Below are 27840 nucleotides of genomic sequence, written 5' to 3' on the forward strand. Positions count from 1 at the left end.
CAATAAAGGTCAAGTGACAAGAAATTTGTGTTTCAAGAATGTATAATGAATGTTTCAAGAATATAAGATTTTATAGAATACATCATGTACGAATTATTATCTGTCAATATAAAGCTACTTAAATAAACATTAATAAAAAAAAAAGTGACTAAACTCAGTGACAGGGTTCTACTACACATTATGTAATTTCTGTTAAATTTTTCAGCCTTTTCCTATTTTACTGTAACATCCTACATCACCAGCTACTGATGTAACTGTAATATCTGTCAACCACATTTCTTTATCTTACTATAGAAAAATACTTCATTTTTCATCCAGTTTCTTATTGCATTTTGTGAAACAGCAGCATTAATTTTACATTCTAAAATGTGCCAGTTGAGAGGTTTAACATGATAACTAAAGTTGAAAAGTTATGAAATAAACAGCAATATTTAGGCAAGTGTATGTACAACAGCAAACATTAACAAGGGCAAAGCAACATCTCCTTACACATGATCTTTTGTGGCACAAGTACTAGCCTTAGACTAAGATTCTACACATTAGATATGACTGTCAAAACAAGATGTACAGCACCACATAAATAAATACATTTATCACATAATCTAAATACAAAACAGTAAAATAATTAAAAAGAAACAATTAGATTTGCTCTCAGTCACACAGAGCACAGAACACCAGCAGCTAACCAGGACTCTTGTTTGGCTTCAACTGTTAAAAATTATTTAATCTTCCGTTGTTTGGTATTCACAATTCAGGTGCATTTCTGAAATACTACAAATCATCTATAATCAATGGACATTAACAGGAATTCTGATTCAAATTATTAAAGTGTTTGGCTTCATATAGAGCTTGTCTTTTCCTTTGTGAGTGTGTGGCTGCTGTGGTCTTCACGGTCGTTCCAGTGTTTGTGCTGAACTGGAACATTTCCATTTAAAAAGATGCTTGACTCTTCAACATGTTCAGTCAATCTCTTTGGTTTGGTTGATCTGGAAATTTGACAAAGAGTTTAGGGTGCACAATAGCAGCATTCATTTAGAGGTACATCATGTCATGTCATTATTTGTACTATTATACGCTGTACCTGTTTTCTGGGACAAGGCAAAGTGTGGGATACAGTTCGGCTGTTGATGGTGATGTCAGTGGGACATATCTGGGTGTGGGGGAGGTTGTATCAGATGGCCTTTTGATGAGCTTTTCTGGAGATGACGCTGCACTCATCTCCGTTTTAGCTGCAAAGATAATATGAAGCTTTATTAATAAAGTTACTTATTAATAATTATAAATAAAAACATAAATCAACTTTGGAAGATTCAAATATAAAGACAAATGTGACCTGGGCCTGTCCAATGTCAGGGAGTGGACACTCACATATTAAAAAGGCACTTTTGGACTTTGACATCTGGGGTTTCTTTGAGTCAGCAAATGGACTCAAGTTTAAAAACTGATGTTTGAGCCACGTTGCTCGATCGTCTTCAAAGGCCTTTCTCTGCAAGATACACCAGATGCAAGTCATACTTTTTAAACTTAAAGTGAGCACACAGACATAAACCAGTCATCTTGGCACACAGCTGTTTTTTGCAAACAGTGAAATGTAGCGTATTCCCTAAATTCTAGTTCATACCAACTTTGGGGAAAAATAGGTTTTATAAATCACCTCATGGCTAAGTCTTATAGCTGCTTCAGTGAAGTTACTCCTCTCCCTCTCAAATATCTTTCTCTGTTCCTCAAGGGTCTTCCACTCATCTCTGAAGCGCTCTTTCTCTTGCAGCATGTAGCAGTCGCTCAGCAGCGATGCCTTCTCCTCATCATACGGAGAGCTCAGCTGCTGCTACAAGAAAAAGAAGTGCCATGGTTTGTACAGCCATAATTTAATAAAGAAAGTGTCAACAAACAAAATACTGTATCTTTTCACCAACATGCAAACATGGTTCCAATTTAAGTGCTCAGTTAACACGATAAAAGAAAAAGTAAACCCTGAGATGAAGCTACAATGTTAGAGGTTGACTAATTTTTAAAACTAGCAGTTTAAAATGTATAACTTTTTCAAAGTGTCCCTTTACTTTCTACTCAAAATTGTTTTATAGAGTTATATGGCACTCTTGTCTCAGCAGTGTGACTTTGACTCTTGCTATTGGCCACTTGAACTAATGAACTCTCCAGAGAGCTTAATGGCTAAAATGTCAGAGTAATTCAGTCTAACCTGCAGGAGCTGATGTTGTGTTTGAATGAAGTCTTTGCACTGCTGGATCTCCAGCTTCAGTCTGTCCATCTCCTCCTCATGAGTCTCTCGGGAAACAGCATCAGTATTTTTGCTCCTGCCAATCTGAGCCAAAGATGCTGGACAAGCAACCCAGAAAATCTAATTTTACAATTAGGCTAACATCCATCTTCTATGTATTGACTTTAACAGGAAGTTAGGATCCAGTCTGGAATGTCATTGGAAAAACATTTTGTTTTGGTTGCTTCCATACAAAGATTCTTTGTGGCTTCAGTATATAATGTAAGCATGCTTCGGTTTCTTGTTCTATATCTCTTTTGCCACATCAATGGTACAAAAGCTACTTTTGAGGTTAGAGAGGAATCCAAATTATCTATACTCGTTACAAGACACAAAGTTACATTCCTTTATGTATCAGGGTCAAAGAGTGAAAGTATGCTACATGAAGACTACCTTGGTTGTCCAATCTTTCAACGTGGCTCTTAAGTCTTCTCCACTGGAGGCGAATACTGTTGGTCAGCTTCTCCCGGGCATACACACAATACAGCTCTACACTTTCTTTACTGGAATCAAACACTTCCTCTTCCGAGTCAGCCTGACAACGAAAATAAAAAGAAATGTCAATCCATTAGTAGCACACAAGTCTAAAACCCCTTGACCCATTTTAGCCATGGTTATTGTGTTTGTCTGCTTAATCAGCCAATTTGTAATCAATGTTTTTAAGAATCATTCCACCTAATTTGGTTGTTCAAATACTGGGAGCAAAATGGGGAAAAAATGTTTAATAACCCCTGGTAAGAGATCTACTGTATGTCTACCTGCAGTATATTACTCAACAATACCAATACCAATATTGCATATCACATAAAGGCAATGAAGTGAGAGCAGTGACTGGAAATAAAAAAAGTAAGAAAGAGAAAAACAGCTTGTCTCACCTGTATATCATCATCTTGATGTTGGTCGTCTTTCAGCGTTGGTTTCTTTGAACTCAGAATGGACACCATGTCTTTTTTCATCTGCTGCAACACTTTCTTCAACTCTGCATTTTCCAGCAGCAACTCCCTTTGTCGGATGTCATAGTCACTCAGCAAAGTCTTATACATCTCCCCCTCATGCCTTGGGATGAGAAAGTTAATCATCTATGTTTATTTCTCCGTTATAATCTCACCTGGTACGGAAACAGCCCCGAACAGGACCACAAGGCCCTACCAAGAGTGGTTTGTTTGGCTGAACACACAATAATAGGTGGTGCTCTATCCTGCCTAAGGGGTACTTACAACAGGCACTGCAAGAATAAGGCTAAGGAAATCATTAAAGATCCCAACCCAGGAAGAGCCTCTACCCTCAGGGCACTAGGATCCTAAACAAGGTCAGTGCGTTAGACTTATTTAATTCTCCTGTATTCCCGCATTTTTTATTTACCCATGAAAATATATGTCTTCAGAGAAAGTTCATAGATAATGTAAAATGACTGGACAAAAAAGGCATTAGAAGTAAACTTACTTTGCTTCTGTCTTTTCAGTTTTCCAAAGGCTTCTCTTCCCATCAGCTCTTCCAATGTTGTTTAATACATCAATGGCTGGAAGCAAGAAAGACAAATGGAGAAAATGAAAGAGAGTCTTAAAGGACATGTCCAATTTTAATGTTTAACATTGGGGCAAAGGATGGGGCGGAACAGGTTCTCTTTAACCTTGTTTCTTCTCCTTTTTGTCAACCAGAAGTTGATTCAAGCGCTCCCTCAGTTTGTTAAATTCTCTTTCTTTCCTTTTCATCTCATGATTGTACTGGCTGGCCCTGCTTGCAATTATGTTCTGAAGTTTTTGCACCTAGCAGGAGGAAATAACAAGTGTTTACTGTTTAAAGTGTCATGCTTATCCACCTGAGACCAAAAACATGACTGTGGATTTACTCGACATTGTCTGGGGCAGTAAGTCCAAAGAAAATACCTCTTCTTTTTCATTTTTCAGACAGTTTTGCAAACTCTTGACTTTCAGCTGCAGCTGTCGTTCTCTCTCAAGGAGTCCCGTGTTTTCTCTTTTGGACAGTTCAAGCTGCTCCTATGATAACAGAACAACATTGACACGGCAACGCTTGAGTTGCTTTTGGTTGAACATTTGTCTTCCACCAAATCTATATTTTATTTAAATACAATATTCATATGGAGGTATCACTGGGTTTAAATGTAACTGTACTTTTAGTTGGGTGCTGGTGAGCTGCAGGTAGTCCAAATTGCTGCTGGACTTAAGTTGCTCCACTTCCATGTTTTCCAGAGTCCGGAGGCCCCTGCGGTGCAGCTGAATCAGGTCATAGATGCAATTTAGCACAGCCACAACATTCATTTCTGAGCTTCCTCCTGACTCCACCCAAACTGGTGGAAGGCCAAGAGATGACACCTCCTGTAAAAAGGAGAATAAAAGGAAGCAAAGGATGTGGAGGAGACTTAAACCTAGGACATTGCAGTCATATTGTACATGCGTTAAACCACAAGCATCAATAACTGCGCTAATAATAAATCAGAGACACATGTAAGGATACCAACCTGACTGATGTGTGATAGACATTCCTGCACGTTTTTCTCTGTGCAAAAGGTACTGAGCATGTAGTTTCTGTGCAGTGGCAGCGATGATTGGCTAGACTGCCTCAAGGGAGATGGTCTACATTCAATGGAGCTGCTGCAAATGTCCTTAACTTTTGGGGGGGAAATGGCTGTCAAATATATATTGGTATGGTCTTATACTAATTTGTTAATGCTTGACCAGAAAAGGAAAACACTTTATATACAGTAAATGTTACATGAATTGAGGTTACTTTTGGCACAGACACTAAGAATAGCATTAATCTGCCATATGGGTCAGTTTAACCTGTTCCTAACTCACAAGGTTTGATACATAGACCAAGCTAGAAGTCAAAATGATACAGTAACCTACACACAACTGCTGAAGGCAGAATACTGTAGTACTGTGATTCAGTTCATCTAACTAGAAATGATGCCGACATAAAATTACATTACAAAATATTGTACAGTTTCTGAGACATATAAAAGGTGAACAATTGCTGAGTTCAATAGCCAACATGTCTCATTAACAGTGCATATGCACTGGTCTACAAACTCAAAAGTCAAAAACTCACTCACCCAGGGAGGACTCTGGCATTGTTGCAGGGCAGCCTTCAGGCTGCGTATCTGGATCGTCTACTACATGTGCAGGATACACAAACTTTGCCACAACATCCACCTATGCAGTCAGTGCTCCTAAAATAGAGGGTCAGATTAGCAGCGCCCATTCAACTGGATTATGAGGCAATGGAAGTTAACGTGCAGCAGCAATGAGTGGGTGGAAACACACAGCAACCTAAATAACAGTATGTTGATGAATAATGAGTATGTGGACAGCAAAATCACTAAGGCTATTTCATTCATTCAGTGAAGACAACAAACTAATAGTGTTCACGTAGTATACCCACAGCCAGCTGATAAATGTAATAGAAAATATTAAAATGTGTGTTTATTTACAGTCTTTTACAAAGCTTGTTATGATTGTTATGTTGTTGTGGTTTATACAGTACTGTACACCATTACTGCAGGACTATTTAACAGGTTACAAGCTTGGACAAGGCTGGCATCTTATCTCAATGCTCTTATCATGAGCTGATCAGACTAATCCCAGACAGACAGTATGGTGATTGTCTGCAGAACCACACAATCAGAAACATTTCTCCTCCTGTAAGAAAAATGCCTTTGTTTTTTTTTTTAACAAATAGACACACTATACAGATGTTACTGAAAACCTGTAGTATCATCTACAACACCTCATTCTAGGACAGCAACGATCATAGCATGAGCAGTGAATTTACACATTGCATATTTATTTTACAAAGAACATTTTGTGTATTACATTTTTCTTACATTTTAGTCTTTAAGGCTGTGTGTGACTCATTATTGACTCCAGGGACCTGCACTTTGGTTTCAGTGATACTTAATCAGCCTGACAAGACAGATGGCAAGGCTACAGCCACAAAGCTTAACAAGACTATACGCTGCTTGGACTGACTACTCAACAAGTGTTAACCTTCAACTCAAAAATGTTGAGTTGAAGTCAATTTTTACTTTTATTTCTTTCATGTTTTTAGTTTTTCAACATGGTGCTGAACAGGTGTGTGTGTGTGTGTGTGTGTGTGTGTGTGTGTGTGTGTGTGTGTGTGTGTGTGTGTGTGTGTCACAATGTGCATTATATTGATGTAGGATTTGTGATCTGTCTTGTTGTTTTGTTAGATGTTGTCATGTTTTTACTGTTGGATTTAAATTGTGCCCTGCCTAGGGACTGCAGATGTAAATTAGCCTAAGGCTAACTCTGGTACAGCATCAAATGGCAACATTTATGTTAAAAATTGTACATGGTCCCTAACAAATAAAATGAATAAATTAATTAATTAAAAAAATGTAGTCAAATTTATTTTCCAGTGTAAAATCTCCGAAGGGAAATATCTAAGTATCTAAGTATTTATAGAATATATTTTAAGGTTTGTGGTCCCTCGGAGGCATGTATGATAAAAACATGCTGTGTGACATTTTAGAACAGATTCTCAACCATGAGGGGTAGCCTACTTAATGATGGGTTCACAGGAGACAGCTCAGACTGATCTGCCTACACTCAGTTTCTAAGTAGAACAGCCCTGCATTAAATCCTACCTTCATGAAGATAATAATGCTCAGTTTTTTTCCCTTTCTATTTTGTCACCCTCATTAATATGAAAAATAAGACACGCCTCTTAGTATGACGTTAATGGAATACAGTTCATAAGCACCACAAACTTCAGCCTCCAGAATGAACCATAACGTTGAAACAACACCTCAACAGTTTAACAAAAACTGAACATTATAACCTTCATGGTAGGATTGATTGCATATACCGTTGAATTAGATTGCATTAAATTTTGCTCGGTGAACCCAATAAGTTGACACATATTTAAATACCCTAGTTTTGTAAAATGTCACACTTTCTATGCAGTTAATTTGAAGTTAAAGTGTACTCAAACTGACATCTCAGCAACTCTTTCGTTGCTGGGAGCTGCAATAAAAACTGACTTGGGTGACCACCACATAATATCTACTAGGTCACCTTACTTCTACAAACCATTTAACAGTATGCGAAACAAATGTTAATGGTGTCACATAATTTCAGCTAGCGTTTACATAAAATGTACTGAGTTCACGTTACTATAAAAGTGGGATAGCTTGGAACAAGCGTGGCGTTAATTTATGTTGTTAATTTCGGTAATAATGTGTAACCTTGGCGTTAACTCGATATTTTTAGGACGTTACTCAAAATATTTTTGTTTAAAGGCTATGCAGGTCCTTTACACATCTAGCTAACCACCAGACGTTAACTGCCCACTGAGTGCCCCTCGTCCCACCTGAAAACAATCTTGACATTGAAGCCGAGCGGCTGCTATCTTAGCCTAACAAGTTGCCTACTGTAGTCACGAATGCAGTCGTTAAAATGTTTACTTTATAAAGAAGTGAACACCAAAATATTTCGAGTAGCCTACTTACTTAACTTTGCATTTTCACATGCATTTCCCGACTGCTCGTCGCTTCACGTTCCAGCAGCTCCTAGGACAATCCACACCACTGCACGCAAACCAAACAGCAAGCTAATTGGCCGACTCGTTGTCTAGCAACCGAGCACGGCTCAATATGATTGGCTCCCGGCTGTGAGGCACTTGAGGCTACCAGACGGTGTAGAGCAGGGTTCTTTAACGTTTAGCCTAGGGCCCCTTAACTGAGAGTGAGATGGAGCAGGGACCCCCTACCACATATCGTATAAAATTAAGTTGCATATTAAACTGGGCCTACAACAACGTGTGGGCGGCCTAAAGCCTTTATACCTTTTTAGTGCATAAAATACTAAGCTATTAAAATATTTGTTGGCATGATTTCATCAATTATGTTATAATGTTAAACATAGCACAATGAATCCTAAGGATTACCTGGATCTGTGGATGGCTACCTTAGTGACTACCTTACCTATAGGCCAGTCAGCCTATCATCAGTGTTTTCTTCTCACAAATAGGCTGATTTATATTTGCTAATAATATGTTAGATTCATGTAAAGACATTTTGATTTTTGAAGACACTTTCAAACAATTAACAATTTGGTAAAGAGTATCTTTGCCTTAACAATTTTCTTTTTTAAATACCCATTTTAATGATGTCAATGTTATTAAAACACACTTATAAAGAGCTAGTATAATTGTTGTTGTTTTTTTGCTTTTGGTATTATAACCTTATATTTGTGGATATGATGATTCTTATCAAATAAGGTCAAATAAAACCCTTCACTCTACTTACCGTGCTAAATTCAGAAACACCAGTCAACGTCACTTAAATGTGTAAGGAGCAAGACTTAAATGGCAAATTAATTTAATTAATTAACTGATATAAAGCAGTGCAATTTAGTTAGATACATAATATGAATTCACAAAATTATGACTTTAAAGTAACTTTAATGCAATTTATACATCACATAAGAACAGTACAATAAAGTAACGTATTGCAACACAGTAAGCAACACCTTACAAAACCTAATACAGACAAATGTACATTCTTATTTTACAAAAGTAAAATTGTTGTTAGTAATAGTAGTTCAGTTGGCCAAGTGTTTGTATCAAATATATTCTGCATCAAAGAGGCAGACTACAAAATAGAAGTTTTATTGTAAGTAAACAAAAATCAATAAAGACATTGTTAAAAGAAGGAAAAAAAGGCAAACTACATAATTTGGACATCACATAGCTTGAATGAAGTGTTTGGTTCCAAAGTCCTTGTACACCCATTTCAAGAAGAATTTACCTTTTTCTCAACAGATACATGTAAACTAATAGCATTAAGCTAGCTCAGTTTTTTTTTCCAAAGAAGCAATATGAGCAATGCTGGGGCCCTAATTGTCAAAAAGAAATAATTGAAAAGGCCATTATAAAGTTTATTAATAACACCTGTGCTTGTCCTGTGCAAAAGGCCTATTCAGATGCCAGTTCTTAGTTCAAATGTAAGAATTCAAATGGGGTTAATCTAAGTTCTTTGCTAAGTTTTATTTATTTATTGTAAGAGAGGGTTTTCTTAATTTTCAGGCAGTGAATATCTCCCTTACCTTTAATTTATAAAAAAAAAAGAATACAATACAAATTAAGATATATATATATATATATATATATATATATATATATATATATATATATATGAGAGAAAAATAATAATCATTTTCTCAACTCTGGCATGTTTCTCTGCATATTTTTTACACTCTTCCCAACAAGTGGAAAAAAATAAAACATGACTATATTCTGCACCTCCTTGTAGATACTGTGCATTTCAAATTATTATTAGAGTGCTTGTCTTCATCACTTCTGGTTAAAACAATGGCACTATGCTAATGACAAACAATTCTGAACACTTGACTGGTAACTTCTATTAGGTTTACAGTGCAGTATGACCTTTAAATTCATGATCAACTAGAAGTACATCCTATCATTGTATACATTTAACTGCAATATTGCTCACTGGACACAATTTAATTGCACAACACAAAGATGACCAGTTTTCATACAGTAATTGTCGCTTTTTAGGCTCTACCCAGATCTAGTCACTCACTGGCACTGGGAGTCTGGATTCAGTTGTTCTGAGCAATGGATCTGAGTAATCGCCTCTCTTTGCATCAAGCCACCATGTTGTCATCTCTCCTTTTCCCTGTTGCAGAAAAATGAGAGTCAGAGTGGACGTGAAAGATAAGAGAGTCATATTGCAAAGCATGTGTCCCTTTGAATTTTAAATTAAGCCGTTATGGTTTGATGGGGGGCAGAGAGCAGCAGCTGAGGCCACCTCTCAGCAAGACATCACAAGTGTCAGCCGCCCTGTCCGCTGGGACTGAGAAACCCCTCCCCCATAATCGCACCGGCTGGCACCACCCAAAAAGAGGTCTTAGGTTACAATGTGAATAGAAGCCAGTAGAACTCGATGATACTATACTTTACAGAAAAAAGGCACTAATTCCAGACACACCCAGTTTTTTTTCCCTTAGAGGAAAGTTTTGAATTTCCTCTGATCTTTTTCAAAGTTGGTGAACCAGCTTGTGTGCGATTATGTTTATCGTTGCATCTAATAGGCTTTTAAACAGAGAAGGTAACCTCCACAACAGCATGTACCAAAGAAGGTAGAAATAGTATATGCAAGAAAGCTTATCATCCTAGTTAGGTCTTATCCAAGAGAGGCTGTGGATGTACACTCAGTTGCCTGTTGTAATGAGGAAATTATTATATATATAAATATGTAAAGTTTGAATATATTGAATGAAAGTCTGAATATATTGAATGACCTTTGAATATTTTGAATGAAAGTCTGAATATATTGAATGAAAGTCTGAATATATTGAATTAATCTTGAATATATTGAATGGAAGTCTGAATATATTGAATGAACCTTAAATATATTGAATGGAAGTCTAAATATATTGAATGAATGTCTGAATATATTGAATGAAAGTCTGAATATAACATTACATTTAGCTAACGCTTTTATCCAAAGCGACTTACAATTGAAATATATATATGTCAGAGGTTGCACACCTCTGGAGCAACTAGGGGTTAAGTGTCTTGCTCAGGAACACATTGGTTGCTGTATCACAGTGGGAATCAAACCTGGGTCTCCCTCACCAAAGGCATGTGTCATATCCACTGTGCCATCACCTATTGAATGAACCTTGAATATATTGAATCAAAGTCTGAATATATTGAATGAAAGTCCGAATATGTTGAATGAAAGTCTAAATATTTTGAATGAAAGTCTGAATATATTAAATGAAAGTCTGAATATATTGAATGAAAGTCCGAATATATTGAATGAAAGTCTGAATATATTGAATGAAAGTCTGATTATATATTAAATGAAAGTCTGAATATATTGAATGAATGTCTGAATATATTGAATGAAAGTCTAAATATATTGAATGAAAGTTGAAATGGAATCTGACATCATTGTCTGCCGCCATCTTGTGTTTTTGTTGTGATTAATCCTAACCAAGTGTGACACTATGAGCGAATCAGCAAGAAATCTAGTGCAATTTTGAGCAATAAAGAGATTATTAACACACTGGCGAATGCGTGTACGGGCCAAAACACTGGTAACAGTAACCGTATCCAGCAACGTTCTCCCAATGAAGAAGTTTATTCACTTTTTCATCGTGGAAGACCGAATGAAAGGAACCTCTTTGGTCAGGTCCCTTTCATCAGGCTAACATGCCTTTCATTCAATATATTCAGACTTTCATTCAATATATTCAGACTGTCCTTCAATATATTCAAAATTAGATTAATTCAATATATTCAGACTTTCATTCAATATATTTAGAATAAGATTCATTCAATATATTCAAACTTCACATATGTATAATCATTTACTAAATGGCATGCCATAATATATACTGTATATATATATATATTAAATATATACACATATTAATATAATGTTACCTTCACAATAAGTGTCCCTCTGCATGTCAGAACGTAACCTCTGAGTGTGTGAAGCAGGTCAGCTGTGGCACCACTCACCTGGATCTTCAGAGCTATGGACATGATTATAAAGAAACACACAGCATGTAGTATTGCATAGTAATATGAATAATGCATGCCTGAAATGTATTGTAGCAGTTTTTTGTATGATCATTGTGCATCATTGTGTGCAAAATGTAATGCATGTTTTTGATCATGTTATTCTTTTGTTAAAACTTTTATGAATTAACATCATTTGTATGAAACAATTAGCTAAACAGCCAGTTAAAAATGTTACAATTAATAATAAATTGGAGCGGTTGACCTTTTAGTATGAAACAGATCTATTAAAATGAATGTGTTGTAAAGTGAAAAATAAAATGTGCAATTTGTGTTTTTATTATCTTATATAAATAATTTTCAGTGTATATTAGATTTTGTGTCAATATTATAGTCACTAAATATAGATTTCATACAATATAGTACCTCCTATGTTAACGCGTGCAAGTCATATACTAAAAAATGTAGTGCTGTACTGAGTGGCATACATATATTACAAACAACTACAAGTTGGTGTGAGATCTGTGAGGCATGTTTGTAATAATGTAAGACAAACTGCACAGACCAAGTATGTAATTTGCACATTATTCAACATATATGCAGTGTATCTAATTCTTAATTACCTTCACTTGTTGATTCCATGCGTGATGCCGTGTTGACAGTGTCCCCAAACAGGCAATAGCGAGGCATTTTGGTGCCAACCACACCGGCCACAACAGGACCTGGCAGAATAAAACAGCAGTAATTGTACTGGGAGGATAGTATTCAATACATGACATTGCTGAATCTGAATTTGTTATATCAAGGGGGCAGCGGTGAGTTAAACTTAACTGTATATATAAAGGAGTCAAATCAATAATTGTGAACATGAACAACCTGCTAAAAAAGCCCATACCAGAGAACTAAAACTGTAATGTTAACACTTTAAATATGGAGAAATTAAAAAATTCAGTAGTAGGAGCATACAGGACGGTTTGCTGGTGACAAAGAAACATTAAAAAAGGTCGTCAGCAATCCATGACCCACGATGATGGTTCAAGTCTGGTAAAAGGGTTAAAAATGATTTTCTAGTTACAGGCATGTGTTGCTACAGAATGATAATGAATGTATTATATTGGTTTGTACGGACTTGATGTCAGGCTGTGAGATATGTGATAATGCTCTAAACATTCCTCTACATTACTTATGTTATCTATCTTAAAATACATTCATTCATCATTTATGTTGTCACACTTTGGAAATGCAGTGAGATTGATGGATGGGTCAGCGTTGAGAAGAATGGAAAATTATCACAAAAATGATGCTTTATTCATTATCCTTTTTTAAATGACCATATGTGAAATACCTTATCAAAATGAATATCTTTGCATATGAAATAATACACCTTTTTAAAGTTAAATTTCTTATTTTAGTTTTACATTTACATTTAATTATGTTTAGCTTCTCATATATGCAAACAGGTCGTTTAAGTTTACTCTCGCGTTCTGCAACCTTTGACCATTGTTGAACTGTGAATGTGTCCTCTGAACGTCATCTGCTATATATTAACCTTTGGGAAAAGCACAGCACTGGTCGAATAAACTGAAAAACTGATGCTCGATACAGGTGAGATGTCCACACTACCTGAGTGAATGCCGGCGCGTATCTTCAGCTGTGTGTTGGGTTTGTGAGGGATCTTGAAAGTGTGACAGACACTGACTAGATCAAGAGCCATGCTGGCTATCTCTCCAGCATGATTGATGCCATTTTCTTCTGGGACCCCAGAGACCACCATGTCTGGAAAATAAGCCAGTATTTCATGACAAGAGACAATGGAAGATAGAGATGCACTGATGATAACATTTCAAGACACAGACACTCTTTAGATGGTAAATCAGTGGTTGTTTTTGCCTTTTAAATCATCAATTTCAGTTGTGTATCTGCCTCTCAACACATTGCTGTCCTTATTTTCAAGCTGAGATAGATTTAAAAATGCATATATTTTAATGGTAGTGCTTTATCAAAAATGATTCATCACTTTTTGTTAGTAGTTCAAAAATCACTTTATCATTCTTACTTACAAGCATCGCCTATTGTCTCCACTTTGTAGACGTCGTAAATGTCAATAATGTCATCAAAGGTGGTATAGAGCTGATTGAGGAAGTCTACGACCTGGTGGGGAGTGCTGGCACCAGACAGCTGAGTAAAGCCGACAATATCGCTGTCACAGGGGAGTAATACAGTGTTAGTCATCTGTAGTTCTATTTCTATATGTATATAACCAAACAATTGTACAGAGGAAAAACAATAACTAATCAATCTAAATGTATCCATGTTAATGAACTTGCTTTACAGAACACAAACCTGAAGTAGACAGTGGCATTGGAGTAGCTCTGAGCCTCTGATGTTCGACCTTGACGAAGGTCATCAGCCACCGGTTTTGGTAACATACCTGCAACGGGATTTCATGACTTTAAATAATATGCCCCTAGTCTTTGGGGGGATGGAGCGGAATGATGAAGGTACCACTAGATGGCAGTGAGCGCATTTGACAGTGTCCTTTAATACTTCAAGATTTACACTTCAACTTTAATTAACTCATAAGAATGATCAACTAACAGTAACAACTCAGCCTTAGGCAACTTGCCATATGCTGCACTACCACATGCACATATTGTAAATAATAAATGTATATGTGTACATTTTATAGTTTACTGTTTATTACCCTTAACATAATGAACTACAAATCCAGTCCTGTTTGTACTATCAATGTTATCTCTGCAATGTCACCCAGACAAATAATTAAAATCTGTACTTGGTCAATATCATGATTCTGCTTTGGATTAATCATTAGAGACATGCAACTATTTCCCGTCACTCCACACCGTTATCCTGACTTACTGTATAACAGCAGATCCGTCTTCTGTTTCTCTTGAAGAAGGTCCTGTGTTCTCTCCGCAACTATAGCCTCCAGATGTTTGCTGTACTTCTCCATCTGCAGTTAAACAAACGTTGTTTGTGTCTGAAACTCCAAACAATCCAGATGGCACAAATAGCATTTTAATTTTTTTCTTAGCCTTTGTCGTTTGGGAATTCGAATCAAAATAATGTCACATAATATTTGGTATATTTCTTGTACTATTCATGGTAGATCTAATGTAAACTATGTAGCTTTACACCATATTTCAGTGTGTTATTACCAGGTTCATCATCATGTCCACAGGGCTGACTTTGTGTGGGTTCATTTTGTCGAGCATCTTCTTCACCTGCTCAAACGTGGGCCTCATGGTGACATTATGACACCAGCACTTCTTAATAAGCTGCTCAAAGGTTCCAGAGAAGAGAGCGACATCTTATTGTCTAATATGTGTATACAGTAAGATGCCTATGACATGTAATACTAATATAAAAAATGTGTTAATTAATTTTCATAATTTGCACATGAAACAGACCTCACAGTAGTCTGCTTGACTGGGACAGTCAGTATCTGCCTTCCCTGCTTTGACTTCAGGCAGAGGGGGGCGCCATACAATATCCATCCTCACTCCCTCAGCCTGGTCCTGTTAGAGAGGACTGCTGGTTACAAAGCTAAGATCAAAAGGAAACCGAAGGTTGTAATCTACAGAGAAGCCTGTCATACTCACTAAAAGGAGGTCAGAGCGAGTTGCAATCTCAACCAAAATAATGGAGTAGCTGAGGAGAGGAGGCAAACGTAAAAAACTTATATTATTTTCATGTATTTTCCAGTGCAAAGATTCAACATTCAACACTTTTCATTTATATATATGAAGATGGTTGCCTGTGTCCACCTCCACCTAACACAATTTCTACATCTTTGATTTGTATCAAATGTTCATGTGTGATCCAAAATGAACTGTTTTAACTACAATTAACTGCTTATACTGTGACACTCAAACACACCTGTAGACATCAGCTGCTGCCGTCATGTTGGAGCTGCTTCCCAGCAGGACCTCTGGGGCACAGTATACACGATTTACATCCCCACAATTGAAGCCATTACTGACGGTCTCAAAGTTCTCCCTTCTGTAGGCTGTGAGCCCGAAATCTGAAGCCCAACACAGAAAAATATAGAGTACAGTGAGGCAGGATGTTGTTTTTCACTTTGCCTTGATAATAACATTGCTGCTGGTGTAGGATGTGGCTGAGTAGTACAATGATTCCCATAAGGAGATGTTTCTGTTCAAATTGTGTATGTTGAGTGACTTATTACAGATGTGTGGTTGCTGAAAACAGAATATAAAAAAAGACCAAAATGCTTTCACACTGCAGACTCAAGTTGTGTTTGAGAATTGTTTTACCTGAGATTTTGCACACCCAGCGGTCATCAATAACACAGTTTCTGGAGTGAAGTCTCCCATGAAACATCTTGTGCTGGTGGAGGTAAGACATCCCGCGGGCAATGTCAGTGGCAAAGGACAGTCTGCATGGGAGAAGAAACACTGTTTGTGTGTACAACGCATTTGTTTTCAATCAAAGGTAAAAGTCAGGGAAAATATGTAAAATGTTGAGTCTATGGATGGAGCTCTTCCTCATTGCTCATCTGAGGTATTGACACTATCATCTGACATTCCCTGCTAAAGTTGTATACAGCAAAATACATTCAGTATTTAATCACATCATGATGACATCTGTGGGTCAGTTATCTATGGAATACAAAAACGCACACCACAAAATCCCTCATCTATTTAACTGCAAGCACTGACTTCATGATGATCTTCAGCTCCTATGTGTGAGTATAAACTGTACAAAAAACTAAAATATATTATTATTACTCATGCATTAATGTAAAAGCAGGATTTTACTGCTATAGTGAGAAATGCCATCACAGAGCTTAAAGTGACACATTCACAATGCTAGTTTTGTCCAACCAATAATACAAAATTCTAAATGATTAAAAATAAATTTAATTTATTAAAATGAAAAGCTGAAAGCTGAAACCATGAAATGTTTTGCATGAAAAATGATCATTTCAGCTGTACTTGCATATACTGTTGGGTAGTTTAATTTATAAGAAAACATCCTATTTCATAAGGTCTTCATATGTTTTGTATGCAAAAATCTAAATTTGTAAATTAACTAGTAACTATAGCTAAAACAAAACACTCAAGTAAAGTACCTCAAATGTGTACTTAAGTACAGTAGTTGAGTAAATGTACTTAGTTACATTCCACCATTACTGCTATTACTACTTAAGGAATGAGAAGATTGGCAAATGGTAAACATGTAACAAAAAAAAACTGAAGCTGTATGTAATATGTTCTCACCTGAAGCCCCAGTTGATGGGGATGTCGTCATTCAGCAGGACATCAGACAGACTTCCTTTGGGGCAGTGCTCTGTGATGATGCTGACATAGGGAACCTCGATGGAACCACCAATGAATTTACATAGATTGGGGTGGTCCAGTTGCCTAGACAATGTGATAAATTACATGAGCTGCAGGGATTTGAGAAACCTTATTATGTTAGTAAAATTATTTTTTTCATCTTCCACTGCAGGATTTCCCTCACCTAACTTCTTTCACCTCTTTTCTGATGGTTTTAGAGAGTGTGAAATGTTTATTCTGGATGTGCTTCACTGCCACCGTCCTCCCATCACTGCAAGACAGTTAAAATTGAGTCAGCTTAAATACCTAAATACAGAACATGGAAGACATTCCCACAGAATTCATCATTTTATATTTGTGACATGCAGAGGAACCAGTAATACAAGTTTTGTCAAGAGCACATTAACTTTATCTACTGACCTTTAAAGTAATATTTTTCTACATTAATTTTATTTATTTCACTCATTTAATGAAAGTAAACTGACAATTAACAAAGTAAATGAAGAAAGTAGTACTGTACAATATCTATATTACTGTTTGACTTTACATTGCATTATATTACTTAAATCAATACTTTATTACTACTATAATAAAGTAACTCTTCTCCATCTTCTCTAACCTCCTTGAACCCCTCCAGTCTTCCTCCTCCTTCCTCCCTTCTACCAAACTACTTTGTCAGCTACTTTATAAAAAGACAGATGGCATATGCTCTTCATTCTCCACCCCACCTTCATCAAACACATCTTCATCCATTACTCTATTCTCTTTCACCCCCTATCTCCCAATCAAGTTCTTACCCTGATAACCTCTGCCCGCCCAACCACCTGCCCCCTTGACCCTATACCTTCTCACATTCTCAACTTGTCCAGTCTATTGCTTCCTACCTTCTTCTTTTTCTCAAAATCTTATTAACACCTCCTTGTCAACTGGCTGTTTCCCTAACTCTCTCCAAGACGCAAGAGTGACCCCTCACCTTAAGGAACCCACCTGAGCGTGCTATCTTCATTCAACTCTCTTCCTATCTTCACCAGAACAACCTTCTTGATCTCCAACAGTCTGGTTTCAATGCAGGCCACTCAACTGAAACTGCCCTCCTTTCTGTCACTGGGGGACTTCACACTGCTAGAGCAGGCTCTCTCTCCTCTGTGGGCATCCTTCTGGACCTTACTGCTGTCTTTGACACAGTGAATCACCAGATCCTTATTTCCTCTCTTCAGGATCTAGGTGTCTCAGGCTCTGGATTCTCTTTGCTCACATCTTACCTCAAAGACCGCACCTACTGGGTAACTTGGAGAGGATTTATTTATTTCTAATTATTTCAGGTTCATTTATCAGGGACAATGCACACTAATAATACATAAAAGTAAAATGTGCCAAAATTAGCCTGGAACCTTTTTTTCATCAGCTGTCCATGGACTGGTGGTAAGAGGTCACCCTGTACCTAACTTTGAGTCTGTGTCATAACATTGTCCTCTCACAACTGGGGTCCCTCAAGGTTCCTTCATGGGTCCCCTCTTCTTTTCGCTGTTAACCAACTACTCTGTGGCAGTCCCCACCCAGACTGCTAGGAACCTAGGTGTGACACTCAACGACCATCCCTCCCTTATTGCTAACATTGCTGCAACAACCTGATCATGTAGATACATGCTGCACAACATAAGAAGGATATGTCTAGTCTGGCTATCACAAGATCAAGCTCAATCTTTCAAGATTGAACACTGCAGGGCGAAATCAAATCGCCAGCAGATCGGGCTGGGTTTACCTAGTCTAGGATATGTCCCCTTCTAACCCAGAATGTGGCTCAGGTTCTGGTTCAGGCTCCTGTCATCTCACATCTATACTATTGCAACTCCCACCTGGCTGGTCTTCCTGCAAGTGCCATCTGACCTCTGCAGCAGCTCATCCAGAATGCAGCAGCTTGACTGGTCTTCAACCTATCTAAGGTCTCTCACACTACACTGCTTCTCCGCACTCTTCACTGGTTACCAGTTGCTGCCCGCATCCGCTTTAAGACACTAGTACTTGCGTACCGTGCTGCGAATGGATCCGGCCCAGCTTACACCTAGGACATGGTTAAACCCTACACCCCAGCCTGTCCACTCCGCTCTGCATCGGCCAATCCACTTGCTGCTTCCTCACTGCAAGTGACACCTAATCATTCAACGAAATCCAGACTGTTTGCTGTCCTGGCTCGTAAGTGGTGGAACGAGCTCCCCATTGACATCAGGATAGCTGAAAGTCAACACATCTTCCAGGCTAAAAACACATCTCGTCTGACTGCACCTTGATCAAGAAGATGATGGTTATAAAAATAATAATTATAAATAACATACAAATGCAAATATGCACTTACATGTTGCACTTACACGTGGCACTTTGTAATTTGGCTTATTTGAAGATAATGTATTTCTATGTGATTCTTGCTGTTCTGAGTTTGTACCTTCATGGTTGAATGCACTTATTGGAAGTTGCTTTGGATAAAAGTGTCAGCTAAATAAAATGTAATGTAAACATTTTTTATGTATATTGTTATTATTGTACTTTTATATATTATTATTGTACTTTTATATATTGTATTATATGCTATTTCATAGTATTCTCTTTAATTGTATTATATAGCCTGTACTTTTTCAGTATTGTATTATTATTGTATAGTGTGTGCATATTACATATAGGCCTACTGCACATATACAGTATATATAGTGTATTATATACCTTATTATGTTATTATTATGTATATTTCCTTATTATTCATACCTATACCAATATACTTATACCATAGTTCACACATCATGGCTACTGGAGTTGCACTACTGGCCTATGTATGTAGTCTAAGGTATTGTTTTGTATACATCCTTTTAATGTCATCTCTATAATTTCTTTTATTTCTCTTTTTTACACTGCTACTAACTTTACAGTGCTGATCCAAACAGTATTGTCCATATTTTATTGATCCACACAGCAAAAGAGCAAAAGAGTAAAAGAGTTTTTAAAAAGTTAGGTGGTACGTCTTTACTTTTTCATGTGCATTTATATAAACTAATAATAATGTTTCTCACTAGATGCCTGGCTGGATGAAGCCTTGTTTAAAGGAGGAGTTGAATCCGGTACACACAGTCACATCAGTAGTTCGACTGATGTTGGAGTTACTCTTGGCTTGCTGCAGGCTCATGTTGCTGCCGAGGTCCATGCACACTCTTCCTGCATACACCAGACAGTTAGATACTCAGGGTCAGTTTACTGTTCATTCAAGAATAGTTTGGAGAAATTCTACTGCTGAGTTATAAAAGTAATAAAATTCAATCATGACTGTGTTTTTTGTATTGTTAAAATGCTTTTATTAGAGGTTAAAATATCCTTTAGGCCCGACCCACTCTTACTTACATTAACATTTAATTTGATAATCTCAATAGCAACAGATATAACAGATAACATATCAATTATACTCTTGTCACTTTAAAGTAAAATGAAAATGATCCATTTCTTAAGTACACTACTAAAGTCTTTTATGTAAAGTTTTCTGTATGTGTGAACAGTATCTTTTAACAACTTGAGCGTGAGACATTTTACCAAATATTATGCTCTTGTAGTTGATGATCCAGCTTTCATCCCAAAGCATCCTCTGTTTCTGGTACTGGAGCCACTGCAGGGAGGAAATGAAGATAAACATCTGTACATGAAACATTTTGTGTGGATGTTGGTGTGATACACGCAGAAATTAATATCATTGGCGTTGTTCCAGTTTGCCGGGCACTCGTGTTCATGACAGAACCTCTTTGTCTCTGACGCATTACTAGAAGGGAACATGGGTGGGTATTCGAATAAATGAATTAACACCAAAGCCTGTGATGCTATTTACAATGGAAGCTCAAACAAAAACCAGCTTACCTTTCTTTAGCTTACAGTTTTATACGATCGCTATGACAATTTTTTCTATTCTTTTAACAGCTTTTCTAAACTCTTAACACACCAACACACCTACAACACACAATTGGCAAAACAGTTAATTTCATTCTAAAAATCACACATTGTAAACTAAACTCCAACACTGATTTTCAAAATACAATAATACACTAACACAATGTACTGTCTATCAAAATAATGCAATCATGTCTCAAAATCAAATAATTCTTCGAAAACACTAACACATGTTCTCTTCCAACACAAACATTTAGTCAATCACTGCACAATGTCATACAAAACACTAACATCACATGGAATTGCAGAAACTACATTATTTGATATGTGTCAGGTCTGCCCTTACACAATACTGTACAGTAAATTTGAAAATGAAAGCTGCTATAATTAAGATAACAGACATTTAATTACAGAGATGCATTTGTGTATAGTGTATTATCTGATTGTCCTCTTTCCTTTTTTGATAAATGTATTACAGTAAGACACTGTGTTTGAGTTTACACTCAAAATATATGTTCTTCTAAAAGACATACTATTGTTGTTGTGATGGTGGTGGTGTGTGTGTGTGTGTGTGTGTGTGTGTGTGTGTGTGTGTGTGTGTGTGTGTGTGTGTGTGTGTGTGTGTGTGTGTGTGTGTGTGTGTCAGCACAGACTGACCACCATGGTTAGGATGAAGCCGCTGCTGAAGAGAGCAACTGGAAGCCCAATGGCCACCTTGATCATGATGGACATTGGGCAGATGCCACAGTCTGCAGGACAGTTCAGACAGCTCTCCTCCGGCTCGCAGACATCATCCCCGCACACTGAAACCACACAATCACACATTTTATATTTCAGATTTCCATCCACTGAATTCAGTGGCGGTGGAAGTACTCATATCGTAAATGTAGCAAAACCACACTGAAAAATACTGTTACAAGTCTTGCACACAAAATCCTACTTAAGTACAAATGTATAATAGCATTAAAATGTACTTAAAGTAGAAAAAAGTAAAATTACGCATTATGCAGAATGGATCATTTCAGAATACAGTTTTTTACGATCGCTATGACAATTTTTTCAATACTTTTAACAACTTTCCTAAACTCTTAACACAGCACAACATCTGTCTGTGTAGGGTATACATTTAACACATTTCTTGTTTCTTTGACACAAAATGCATAAATTAACACAAATTTAAAATGCTTGAACTTCTTTTACGCTCAACCAAGACCAAAACAATGGATTATTACTGACCAATTTGCAAATGCTTTCACACTGTATGTCAGAACAGATAACACCATGATTCATGTTCTAAACCTAACGTATAGGCTAAAGTGAAAGTGAACAGCTGTTCACAAATAAACACAAATATACCCACTCCATTTTCTTCCATTGCTACTGAGAAACAGCTGATTGAAGCTATGCAAATAGATCAATCACAGCTGATTCCCATCTAGAAAACACTCTCAGGTGTTGAGGTTCTTTCAATCGCGTGACCATATGTTACTGTAGTACATACAGTAAAAGAGGACCTATTTGGGCTGATTTTGTGTGGAAAAGGAACAATAAAGATGAACACAAAGAAAGTAAGAAAAATTGCAGAAGGCGAGTACCAGGACAATTCTGTCTCGGTCTTCTTTTTTTCATACAGTAAACTGTACATTCTGAACTTAGCACAAAAAGTAAGGACATTTGTGTTTGGTAGATTATTTCTCTGTGGTAACAATGCTTTTTGGCAATAAATCTTATACCGTTGGAAAGCCTGTTTAGTTCCCTTTCAAATGGTGCCCCATTTGTAAGGAACATGCATTTGTGGGATGAGCAGCAGCGCTGAGTATGTGGGTTGCGCCTATGAAACATTTGGCAAATCTTCTCTGCCAGTGCCAAACAGTTTATTCTGCCATTGACTCGTTTGGTGTTTGGTGGATTGGATGACTGAAGTTTGAAGAAACAAAACATATTGGCAATTTAACAATTTATTCATTTCACAAACAGGAGCCTCAGTAGCGTGTGGAAGAACCATACACAGCCACAACAGCCTGGCACCTGCTCCTCATGCTGGTCACCAGCCTGGTCACACACTGCTGTGGGATGGCATCCCATTCTTCAAACAGCATTTGTCGCAAGTCAGCCAACGTGGTTAAGAGTTCGGTCTCAGACTGTGGAGATATGGGATTGCCACTGGTTGCAGAATCTCATCTCTAAAGCTCTCTGCATTGAGATTGCCTCCAATGATGACAAGCCTCATTTTTGCCACCCCACACCATCACACTGCCTCCACCAAAAGGTGTTACTCTATCGGTGTTTCTCCACACTTTGACCCTATGATCCAACTGCCGTAGGCAGAATCTGGACTCATCACTGAACATAAAATCCCTGTGTCAAGTGACAAGTGTCAATAGCAACAGCAAAATAACCTGTTTGGCAATGGCAAAGAAGATTTGGCAAATTTTTCATAGGCGCAACCCACATACTCAGCACTGCTGCTCATCCCACAAATGCATGTACCTTACAAATGGGGCACCATATGAAAGTGAACTAAACAGGCTTTCCAACGGTATAAGATTTATTGCCAAAAAGCATTGTTACCACATAGAAATAATCTACCAAACACAAATTTCCTTACTTTTTGTGCTAATATATAAAGCTACTCTGAGATGGGTCATTCACTTTTTGTATTGAATTTCTGCAGCAAAAGAAACAAAATGCATGCATTTACTAAACCCAACAAAACAAAAATGTAGAGAGGTTTCAAGAGAAACTGCAGTGTAAAACACAATCTATGATCAATACATTATACTATTGTCTATTGTATAAGGGCAGACCTGACATTGTCTATTGTATAAGGGCAGACCTGACACATATAAAATAATGCAGTTTCTGTAATTCCATCTGATGTTAGTGTTTTGTATGACATTGTGCTATGATTGACTAAATGTTCCTGTTGGAAGAGAACATGTGTTAGTGTTTTGGAAGAATTATTTGATTTTGACACGTTTGCATTGTTTTGGTGGACATAGTGTATTGTGTTAGTGAATTATTGTATTTTGAAAATTAGTGTCAGAGTTTAGTTTTCAATCTGTGATTTTGAGCATGAAATTAACTGTTTTGTCAATTGTGTGTTGTAGGTGTGTTGGTGCATTAAGAGTTTAGGAAAGTCTATGAAAATTGTCATAGCGATCGGAAAAAACTGTAATAAGTATTGTATTAATAGATTATAATTATTGATGAATGAATGTGTACATCACTGTACTGCTGCAGCTGGTAAAGATGGAGATACTTTAACTTATTTATATACTGCTGGGTAGCTTGTAAATTCCCCTCTGGGATCGAAAAAGTCTTATTCTAGCTTATCTTAACCTATAATAATATATTTGTTACATTGTGTATTCTTCTGAATCTGCAAACTAACTAGTAACTAAAGTTATCAAATAAATCTGGTGGAGTCGAAGTAAATTAAAATATAATTCACATGGATGATCATGATGTTTTAAGGACAATTACGGATACATTAACAAAAAAATCTTTCTATAAAAGTATGCTTACGTTTTGGTTGTATTGGTTATCTAGGTTTCTTCTAGCAGGTATAAAGTTGACCTTTTCCCTAATGTTTCTGTACAGGTTCAGTGTGCTCTTAGTCTCTTTGTCTAGTTAATAACACTTATTTACATAGTTTTGTATTGCTGAACACCCCCAAAAATGGTAATTTTTGTACAAATATAGAGTTATACCGTATCATGGCTGAGCAGCAGAGGCATTATTCAGCACATGCTAGGATTCAGCATATCAACAAATGGAAACGTAGCAGACTGACCTTGAGCACTGACAACGAGCACTTTGGACTCTAGTGCTGCATGCATGTGTCCTATTTTGATATGAGCAATGACTGAGGTGACTCCCACATGGATCAGCACCACCTAAAGGAGAAAACACCATAACAGAAATTATACTGTGGAATAGTTAGGTTGTACTGTATATTGCTAAGTATATCATTTAATTTAATTTGTTGTTTTGTAATTAAACTACAAAGTGATGGTTGACCATCCTTAGATTATATAAAATTGCATGCATGAAAAACAGTTGTATGAATTTTCCTTCAGACAATATAGTTGAAGTTGAACATCTGCCATTTGACAGACTCTTTTACCCAAAAAATGTGCTGGGCTGTGCTGTCAGTGATATGATGCAGTTGGTGAATAGTGAAATTTCCTTTTCAGAGATTTGTTTCTTTGTGTGTAAATAACAATGCATAAAATAACATATTTGCAGGGATTAACAGGATATGCAGCTGTAAGAAATACTACAAATGTTCTCCAAACCACAACATGTGTGAAAGATTTAACCATTCTTTTGAAGAGTTTTGTTTGTGTTGGCTCACCTTTGAAGTCCAATATTTCTGGGACATCTTGCCTGCTTTGGAGACAGTGTGAGTAACTATTTTACCATCGTCAGGAATCCACGGGCCACAGATTCCACCTTGTTTCTTCGAAGAGACAACACAACAATAGAGATTTTATACCAAAATGTGGCTTTTACACAATTCATTCATGTGTTTGTAAGTGCTGATATTTAAATAACTGTTATTAGGGTTCAACAAGTTGTGTTCTTACTCACAGAGTAGATGTGTTTCTGCTGCTCTAGAAACTTGTATTACCATACAATTACTTGCAAAATTACTTTTAAGTAGTCTTTTTAATAATTCTAACTATAATTAAATTTTAAACATCTCAATTTAGTCAACACAAAAGTTTTGATTTCAAAGTCACGGTGCTTTGAGACACGTGATATCTACTTTTGTGTTGAAAGCTGAAACAGAGGGGGAAAGCCCTGTATAACGAATCCTCTGGGCCAGGTTTTACTCTAATGACTGATACAGGACTGTGTAATTTAGCTCTAATTCTTAAAGTCAAAAAGCTTTAACAAACACTGTCGAATGGTAACTTCTCACACCATCGGTTCACAGTTAATCACTCACAGACAAGCAGATTCAAAACCACAGATATTTTAAGACACCAAAATTTCCAGAGATAACTAATCTTAAGATAAACTTTGAGGTGGCTGGGTTAGCGCAGTTGGTAGAGCAGGCACACATATGTAGAGGTCCTCTACGCAGCGGAATCATCCAATGCTAAGTACTCACCATAAGACCAAGAGGACAGGAGTGGATGTTGGCGTGATACACGCAGCAATTAATATCATTGGCGTTGTTCCAGTTTGCTGGGCACTCATGTTCATGACAGAACCTCTTTGCCTCTGACGCATTACTATAGAAGGGAACATGGGTGGGTATACAAATACATTAATTAACACAAAAACCTGTGATGCTATTGACAATGGAAGCTCAAACAAAAAACACCTTTCTTTAGCTTTAACTTGAAAATGAAAGCTGCCTTAATTAAGATGAGAGACATATTTAATAACACAGATGCATCAGTCAGGAATAGTTAATTGAGTATTTGTGTATAGTGTATTATCTGATTAATTGTCCTACTTTCTTTTTTGATAAATGTATTAAGACACTGTGTTTGAGTTTACACTCAAAATATATGTTTTTACTCCTAAATATTTTCAAGACACACTATTCCTAATGTTGTGATGGTGGTGAGTTTGTGTGTGTGTGTGTGTGTGTGTGTGTGTGTGTGTGTGTGTGTGTGTGTGTGTGTGTGTGTGTGTGTGTGTGTGTGTGTGTGTGTGTGTGTGTGTGTGTGCGTGCCTGCGTGGCAGACATTTAGGATGCCATGTGTTTACTTAACGTACTCACCTGAACTGGAAAATCTTGTTCCTGACTGCGTAATCATAGAAGGAATCTGAGGCTGTCACTGTGTACGAGACATTGAACTCTTCCCCGTTGGTTACTTTCTCTGGAGGACGCTGCACCCAGGCCATTTCCAGACCTGTGACAACACACATGCCCACCTGAACATACACATTCAAACAGTGTACATATGCGTGCAGTAAAGGATACTGTGTGTTGTATTTGCACATTATTTTGTTGAGCCCAACCTACTAAGTCACTGTCATTAATACTGTACAAATGCTGTAAATGTTGTCTCCTTCCTTGTCAACCACAAGAGGAAAAGCACTCACATAAATTCCCTAAAGCAACTACAGATCAGCTGTTTTAACTGCAATGATGTGTCCTGAGATAACTTCTGTTGTGATTTGACACTATAAATAAAATTGAATTGAAATTTAATGAAACACTCAAACAAACTCCTACATAAAAACTTACCACCACAGCTAATCATGTTGTAATCATTTGGACTGTTGATTGGCCAACAGTCATACTCTGTGTTGTCCAGATCATGCCAGCAGTTTACTCCCTGCAGGCGAAGACAGGAAGCTTTTTTAAAGTAAAGGCATTTTTTTTTTTATGTGTGTAAACATATTTGAAAAGCTTAATACATGTAAGGTGTTTAAGTCAGAGCTTGTCATGCGAGTATGTTAATGAATTAAGTAACAACTCAACTAGCACTATGGTGAATATGTGTAAGTAGGAAACACAGTATTGTTATCTTTTCATTAAGATTGATTACAGAATGTTTTATAATCGAGGAAATCAGCCACAAAAAATGCTGGCAAGTAACCAAGCAATACACAAACGCCACAAGCCCATGACCACATGCACGCAGCAACACGTGTTTCTGACAAGACAACAAAAGCAAGAGGGGTACCTCAGCAATAAATGAAAATGTGAACATCACACACTCATTTTACACAATTGTTTTTCTTCTGTGTAAATACAGTCATAAGAAAATGCATCACCACTGCCCTTATTTGACATCATTGTGCAGTCCGTTA

The 27840-nt window shown here is 37.1% G+C and overlaps 2 protein-coding genes across 3 annotated transcripts; both read right to left on the reverse strand.

The window, feature by feature from the left end:
• Nucleotides 1–24: 24 nt before the first annotated feature.
• On the reverse strand, nt 25–7859 carry LOC144523364 (afadin- and alpha-actinin-binding protein-like). Of its 2 annotated transcripts, none has more exons than XM_078258878.1 (14): nt 7770–7859; nt 5352–5468; nt 4758–4906; nt 4411–4614; nt 4165–4275; nt 3909–4044; nt 3722–3797; nt 3154–3334; nt 2672–2813; nt 2201–2337; nt 1655–1825; nt 1369–1486; nt 1082–1229; nt 25–986 (listed from the first exon to the last, which is right to left on the reverse strand). In XM_078258878.1, exons 2-14 carry the CDS (start codon nt 5368–5370, stop codon nt 839–841), a joined length of 1740 nt encoding a protein of 579 aa, XP_078115004.1. In that variant the 5' UTR covers nt 5371–5468; nt 7770–7859; the 3' UTR covers nt 25–838. The 2 variants fall into 2 exon arrangements, with proteins under 2 accessions (XP_078115004.1, XP_078115003.1); XM_078258877.1 differs by having other exon boundaries at nt 1655–1828.
• A 1633-nt stretch (nt 7860–9492) lies between these two features.
• On the reverse strand, nt 9493–27348 carry LOC144522895 (atrial natriuretic peptide receptor 2-like). The gene is made up of 22 exons (XM_078258140.1): nt 27272–27348; nt 26801–26933; nt 26180–26303; nt 25418–25522; nt 24854–24956; nt 21715–21860; nt 20710–20782; nt 20199–20340; nt 17324–17410; nt 17080–17223; nt 16114–16235; nt 15716–15860; nt 15439–15487; nt 15247–15354; nt 14995–15114; nt 14696–14789; nt 14159–14246; nt 13876–14015; nt 13439–13591; nt 12439–12537; nt 11738–11829; nt 9493–9959 (listed from the first exon to the last, which is right to left on the reverse strand). The coding sequence occupies exons 1-22, from the start codon at nt 27285–27287 to the stop codon at nt 9852–9854; spliced, it is 2391 nt and encodes a 796-aa protein (XP_078114266.1). The 5' UTR covers nt 27288–27348; the 3' UTR covers nt 9493–9851.
• Between the last annotated feature and the right edge of the window lie 492 nt (nt 27349–27840).

Source organism: Sander vitreus, chromosome 9 (assembly GCF_031162955.1).
Source record: "Sander vitreus isolate 19-12246 chromosome 9, sanVit1, whole genome shotgun sequence".
In the NCBI taxonomy this organism is placed as follows: domain Eukaryota; kingdom Metazoa; phylum Chordata; class Actinopteri; order Perciformes; family Percidae; genus Sander; species Sander vitreus.